At 38.4% G+C, this 7,198-nt stretch overlaps 1 protein-coding gene across 1 annotated transcript in view; it reads left to right on the top strand.

The window, feature by feature from the left end:
• TRMT11 (tRNA methyltransferase 11 homolog (S. cerevisiae)) overlaps positions 1–7,198 on the top strand; it is a 93,598-nt gene that overhangs the window by 6,586 nt on the left and 79,814 nt on the right. Inside the window, exon 2 of the mRNA XM_006834730.1 lies at positions 5,184–5,249. Coding sequence (XP_006834793.1) covers positions 5,184–5,249 — 66 coding nt within the window. The remainder of the gene's footprint in view (positions 1–5,183; positions 5,250–7,198) is intronic.

The following is a 7,198-nucleotide window of genomic DNA, read 5'->3' as shown; positions in this document are numbered from 1 at the left end:
AATGGCATTTAACAATAATAACATGATACATGTCTGACTATTTATCTCCTGTATATTATTGATTCTGAGATAATACAAATATGTTGTCCCTCCCAAAGATCGTGTTACTTTCACATTTTCAGTCAGATTTCTCTTGATAATTAGATGAAATGCATTATATCAATTCCAACTCATAACTGCCATAAATCTATAAATCTTTATTTACAGATGTAAAGATGAGACAGACAGATGCATCTTTCTTCTATGGGCTAGCTGGTGGGTTTGAACTGCCGACCTTGTGATTAATAGCCCAGTGCCTAACCCTACCAGAGCTTCTTCCTGGGAGTGACAGGCTCTTTTTTGTTCATTTGTGAGAAAATGTCTGCCAAATACTCCAGTCTGAATAAACAGTTTGTCTCATAGTCATTCTTTTACGTAAAAATGATATTCAGTAAAAATTGTATCTAGTTGTATTCAAAGCTGATTTTCTTTGCAACAACTATTGTATTTGGATATGCAGCAAAAATGGCTTATACATTTTACCCTTTTCTTATACAACAGATTCAAGGGTTGAGATTTTATTTTATTATCTCCACAAGGTTGACATTTAATGCAATCAATAATTTTTGCTTTTTTATCAAGACCATTTTTAAGTGAAACTTGCCTGTTTTAAAAATGTGACTGCATGGTGATGGATGACTATTAAGATAGTTTGATGCCTCTACCTTGATTTGTGCTAAGGTGAACCACTTTACCACACTATTTCACTGCAAGTATCAACAAGATATCACTAAATAGCACACTAGTATTATGAAGGAGTTCTGATGTGGTACTTTAGGGTAATCACTGGACTGCAAGGTTGGTTTGAACTGCAGGGTCAGTGGTTCAAATTCATCAGCCACTCCTTGGAATTCCTATATAGGGTCACTGTGAGTTGGAACTGACTCTATGGCACTTAACAACAACAGCATCATTAGGAAAATAGTTTTGACCTTGGTGATTTTTCAGAGGTGTATGTCTGTGGACCACACCTAGAGAGGCACTATATGGGAAGAGCCATGCCTCTTATAGTTAAGTGTTGTGAAAAATGTATTGTTTTATCAGATTCTTTTTTTAAAGTTTTTATTGTGAATTATGTGGTAGTTTACACAGGAGAACATTAGGTTTACATTCATCCTATCGTATATCATTTCATTGCCATGATTACAATCCCCTCCATGCATCATCATACAACCAAAGGGTATATAACCTGCAAGCCTACCCCTCGGTTGTCAGCACAAAGCCCCTCTCCCTCTGTCTCCCTCCCTGGGTCTAGAGTCCCCAGGTGCTCCATCTCTCCACGTCATCGTCTCTGCCTCCATCTCTGGCATCACTGTTTCTCTGGGTAGTGTCCCATACTCTACTCTTATCCCTTGATGGTCCCTGGGACCTCTGCTCCTGGACTGCAAAGTCAACCACTTTCCTCATTTTGCTACAAGATGTCTACCTTTACATTTCCTCAGATTCTTTCTTTAGGAGAGTGAAATGATTCTCATTAGAATTTTGTATAGTTCTAGTTTTCTTTGACCATTTTTCCATCGTTATTAGGAGCTGTGGGAAGCGAAGTGGCTCTGTAGGATAAACACTAGACTGTGAACCAAACAATCAGCAGTTTGAGCCCACGAATTGCTCTACAGGAGAAAGATGAGGCTTTCTGGTCCAGTAAAGATTTACAGCCTTAGAAACCCTATGGAGGGTCTCTGTGTGCTGGAAGTGACTAGTAGTACTTAACAAACATTAGGAACTGTGGGGAGTGTGATGACTGTGTAGAATAAGCACTGGACTGTGAATAAGGTCAGCTCTTCAAGCCTACCATCTGCGCTGTGGGAAAGGGTGAGGCTTTCCACTCCTGCAGAGATTTGCAGCCTCTGCAACTCTGTACAGGGTCATTATGCTGGCACTTTACCAAAGGACTCGGTGGCACTTGATAACATTAGAAACTTCATCTTCTTTGTTGAACTGTAGAGAGTTTTCCTACAAAACCTTCGAAACATTTTTTTAACAAGGAATATAGCCAGCCTTGATTTATAGACTAGAAATTGTTGAGCACCTTAGGCAAGGAAGCTATTTATTTATCGATTCCTTTGATAAATATTTATTAAATACTTGGTTTTGTTCTAGCCCTTCTACTAAACTCTTCAAGTCGTTGGAATGATTTCCCAATTTACTACTTATTGTTAATTCTTAGAAATTTCTTTCATAACCACTACAGAAATTATTTTTTACATTGAGGTACAACTCATGCTGTGCTCTTTGATCTTCATAGGTAAGTATTTTAAGTCCTCTTCTCTTTCAGCAAGTAAGGTTATATCATCTGCATATCGCAGGTTTTAATGTCTTTCTCCAATCCTGATGCCATGTTCTTCTTCATTTAATCCAGCTTCTTGAATTATTGCTCAGCATATAGATTGAGTAAATACGGTAAAAGAATACAACCCCAGTGCACACCTTTCCTAATTTTAAAACAGTGTCCTTGTGTTCTGTTCAAATGACTGCCTTTTGGTCTATGTATAGGTTCCTTAAGAACTCAGTTAAATGTTCTGGAGTACTCATTTTCCACAATGTTACCCATAGTTTATCATGATCCACACAGTCAAAAGCTTTTGCATAGTCAATAAAGCATGAGTAAACATCTTTCTGGTAATCTTGGCTTTTAGCCAAGATTCACCTGCTATCAGTAGTGATATTCCTTGTTCCATGTCCTTGTCTGAATCTGACATGAACCGGTTTCAGCCATTTTAAAATTATCCTTAGCAAAATTTTACTTGCATGCAATATTAATGATATCTTCTCATGATTTCCACATTCTGATGGGTCATCTCTCTTTGGAATGGGCAGATATATGGATCTCTTCTAATAGGTTGGCCAGGTAAATGTCTTCCAATTTTTTTTTTTTTTTTTTCCGCATAGGTGAGTGAGTGCTTTCAGTGTTGCATCAGTTTGTTGAAAGATTTCAATTTGTATTCCATCAGTTTCTGGACCCTTGTTCTTTGTCAGTGCCTTCAGTGTACCTTGGACTTCTGCCTTCAGTATCATTGGCTCTTGATCATTTGCTCCCTCTTGAAGTGGATGACCCTCGACCATTTCTTTTTGGTAGAGTGACTTTGTGTATTCCTTCCATCTTCTTTTCATGCTTTTGGCATCATTTAATATTTTGCCCATTTTGTTGTTGTTGTTATGTGCCATCAAGTTGGTTCTGATTCATAGCAACCCTGGGTAGGGTTTCTAAGGAGCAACTGGTGAGTTTGAACCACCAACCTTATGGTTCAAATCGACCTTGCAGTCCAGTCTTTATCCCACAGTGCCATACCAGGATTCCCATAGAATCCTTCAATATTACAAGTCAAGGTTTGAGTTTTTCTTTCAACTCTTTGTCTGAGAAATGTCTAGTGTGTTCTTCCCTTTTGGTTTTCTAACTCCAGGTCTTTGCATATTTCATTATAATATTTGACCTGGTCCTCTCATGCCACTCTTACTGATGAAGATCAAAGACCACAGCCTTTGGTATCAGTTGCACCTCACTGTAAAGAAAACAAAAATCCTCACCACTGGGCCAGTAAATAACATTGAGGTAAATGGAGAAAAGATTGAAGTTGTCAAGACTTCATTTTGCTTGTATCAATCATTAGCACTCATGGAAGTAGCAGCCAGGAAATCAAATGATTGTATTGCATTAGGCAGATCTGCTGCACAAGACCTCTTAAAAATGTTCAAGAGCAAAGAGATCAGTTTGAGGACTAACATGTGCCTGACCCAAACCATGGTATTTTTGATGCATGTAAAAGTTGGATAATGAATGAGGAAGACCAAAGAAGAATTGATGCATTTGAGTTATGGTGTTGAAGTACCATGGACTTTCAAAGTACTGTGGACTTCCAAAAGAACAAACCAGATCTATGTTGGAAGAAGCACAGCCAGAGTGCTCGTTAGAAGCCAGAATGGCCAGACTTCACCTCTCATACTTTGGACATATTATCAGGGTGGACCAGTCCTGGAGAAGAACATCATGCTTGTTAAAGTGGAGGGTTAACAAAACAGACGAAGACCCCAATGCGATGGATTAGCACAGTGGCAGCAGCAATGGGCTCAGGTGTAGCAACGGTTATGAGATTGTCACAGGACTGGACAATGTTTGGTTCTGGTGTGTGTCAGGTCACTGAGTTGGAATCCACTTCACGGCGCCTAACAACAACAACAGAAATTTTGTTTAAAAACTGCTTGTATATGAACATGCTTGATCTCTACCAATTTGTTAATACGGGCACTTTGACTGAAAACATTAGCATGTTCTTTCCCATGGTTCTTAATAGTAATTTCCCCAAATAATTTCTTCACTTCATGGTTTTTCTAACCAATTCTATTCTATTAAACAGTTTGAGAAATTGAGTTGAATTAAGATACCTAGGTTTCTGTCCCTTAGCATTCTCTTGTATCTTTGCACAAGTTCATTTCTCTTAATGTTCCTACTTCTGTTAGGATAATTATGTACTTAATACTGAAAACTGGGAGCAATGGCTTTTTTCTTTCTATAAAGCTAATAGAGTTTTCTGTCTAATGTGATATCGCCAAATTACTTAAATTTTCTTATTGATACTTATTGAGTGATTATTACTCTCCATTGTTATTGTTGTTAAGTGCTGTCGAGTTGGTTCTGACTCATAGAGACCCTGTATAGGGTTTCCTAAGAAGTGGCTGGTGAATTTGAACCGCTGACCTTGCATTTCAAACTGACTTTGTGGTCCAGTGAATTATCCCACAGAACAATACCAGGTCTGCCTAAACTCAAAACTGATAAATTGAATCTCTTATACACCATTCTTTGGAGTCCTGATGTGTGATTTAAGATAATGCACTGGACTGCAAGGTCAACATGAACTGTACAGTCAGATGTCCAAACCCACCAGCTGCTCCTTGGAAACCCTATTCAGGGTTGCTGTGAGTCAGAACTGACTCGATGGCACTTAACAACAACAACATACAACATCCTTTAGCAATTCTTTTTTTTTAATGTAAGCAAGATGGGATATATGTAAATGATGTAAAACTCTGGAAATGTTCTTGGAGGAAAACAATTTTGAAGTGTTTTACTATAAATGCTGTTATTAGAAATTGAAAATGAGTTGGATATAACATTAAACTGTATACTCTTACTATTTTTATTATAGGAAATAAAATCTTTGCTTTCGCTTTTTGGAGGTCAGTTCATTAGCAGCCAAGAAACATATGGAAAGGTACGTTAAATTATATTTTTACATTAGACACTGTGTTGTATACTTATCAATGAAAGCTTGGGATTTGAAGAAAAGATTTACACATCGTGAACTTTATTTGTGAGGTTATGTACCTGTTTCTGTGGGTAACTGAATAAAAGGAAGATGTAGAAAAATTATAGTTATAGGAACTAGTTTAGATTTACATCCAGGATGTATTGATTTTATTAGTTTATAATTTTTAGCTCAACATTGTATCATGATTTGTATCTATGACTTTTCACTGAAAAGGGCTGTCTTCAATTGACGAGCTATACTTAAATTAGGGTTTATAATGTTAGCTTTGGGCTTATATTGGGAATAATTTGGGCTTACATTGGGAATAATTATAAACTTTGAAACTATATATTATACAAGATTGTGAATTTATGAGCTTTGTATCTTATATATGATAACTTATAAGTGTATATGAGAAAATGAAAAAAATAATTCACAGTTCTTCTCCTTTATGTGATTTGTAATTTGGTGGTCCTGGTTTTCAGTGTTTTTACATAAACATGGGTAAGTCTAAAGGTATTGCTACAAATTCATAGAAACCTTCGGTAGTGCAGTGGAATGCTTGGTGTGGCACTTCTAGCCCTAGTCTTTGTAACTCTCATCAGAGGACTTTTTTCTGATGGGTCTGGGTAAGAGAAGGTGGGGAACATGCTGATAGATGATATGATTCAGAGAGTTAACAGGAAGGATTATTTGTGATTGTAAAAAGTTGGAAATCTAACAAGGGGATTGGCCATTTTTGTCATCCCACTGAATAACATGAGCCGTCTCAGAAGCAGGAACGGGGATCTTGTATCAAGAAAGCATGGCCAGGAGTGGCTTGTGTCTTTCGGACCTCAGGATCCCTGGGCATTGAACCTCTCAAATCAAGGACAGAAAACGATGACATCAGAAGTTGCAGAGGCATTTCCCTATCTATGGAGCTAGGAAAGTTGAGTGCCTTTTGGCAGGAGGCTCATTTGCGGAGTAGGGTGTCACCAGGCATTTGATTGAGGGAACCAGGTGTACTGACCTTTGGAGTCAGAAGACCTCCTGCAGGCTGAGGCTTATGGTAGGGAGTATGCTCTTTGGGTGCTTATCAGCAGTGCTAGAGGAGCTTTGTAACATTGCTCAAGCAGGGCAGAGGCCAAGGGGTTGCTTGGCTGAAAGCCAGAGGCCTAGAGAAAGGCATGCCTGTGGGCACAACTGTGAAAAGACTGTCTTGAGCATTTCTGATCCTGCATTGTAACCTGTAATTTGCCTGAAAGAACACATCATTTTTCGTATGATCTTTGAGTTCTGTGTGGCCACTGCAATGAATTCTGGAAGCCAGCAGAGAAGTAGACTGTGTTGTGGGTGGGACATTTGGTGTCAAAATGGGTGGGAGGGTGGAGGATGGGAGCATGTCTGATCCCTGCCTAATAGGAATCAGCCTTGGGACTGAGCAAACAAATCAAAACATATCCTCTTATAAGTCTGTACACTTCTGAAAGCAGTATTTCCATTTCTCTACCCCTTTTCCAAATATTTTTGCACTTTTTGATTTACATCATATCAAAACTACAGTTTTGGTATCCACAAAGGACTAAGATTATATTTCTTTTAAATGGTTTTTGAGTTTGAGGAGCAAAGAAGTCTGAAGGGGCAAGATGAATAGGGTAATGTTTCCTAACAAAATTCTTGTATAATGGCCCTTGTTACCCTAAAAAAATGAGCAGGTGCCTTGTGATGGAAAAAAAAAAAAGCCTCAATGCTACTTTTCTGGCCTTTTTCTCACCACTGCAGCTTTCAGCTTCCTAGTAAGCCCATGCAAGATACTCAGAAACAGGTAGCTTAGGCTTCTTAGCTGACTTCTCTTCCTTGAATTGATCTGACCCCACAGATCCCCTCAGGAGCCACTGTTTTGAATGGACCTTTTTTTTTAAAGGCATCCC

This window comes from Chrysochloris asiatica, unplaced genomic scaffold, assembly GCF_000296735.1.
Source record: "Chrysochloris asiatica unplaced genomic scaffold, ChrAsi1.0 scaffold00013, whole genome shotgun sequence".
In the NCBI taxonomy this organism is placed as follows: Eukaryota; Metazoa; Chordata; class Mammalia; order Afrosoricida; family Chrysochloridae; genus Chrysochloris; species Chrysochloris asiatica.
The sequence above is the reverse complement of the archived record's forward strand: the minus strand, read 5'-3'. Positions and strand labels throughout refer to the sequence as shown.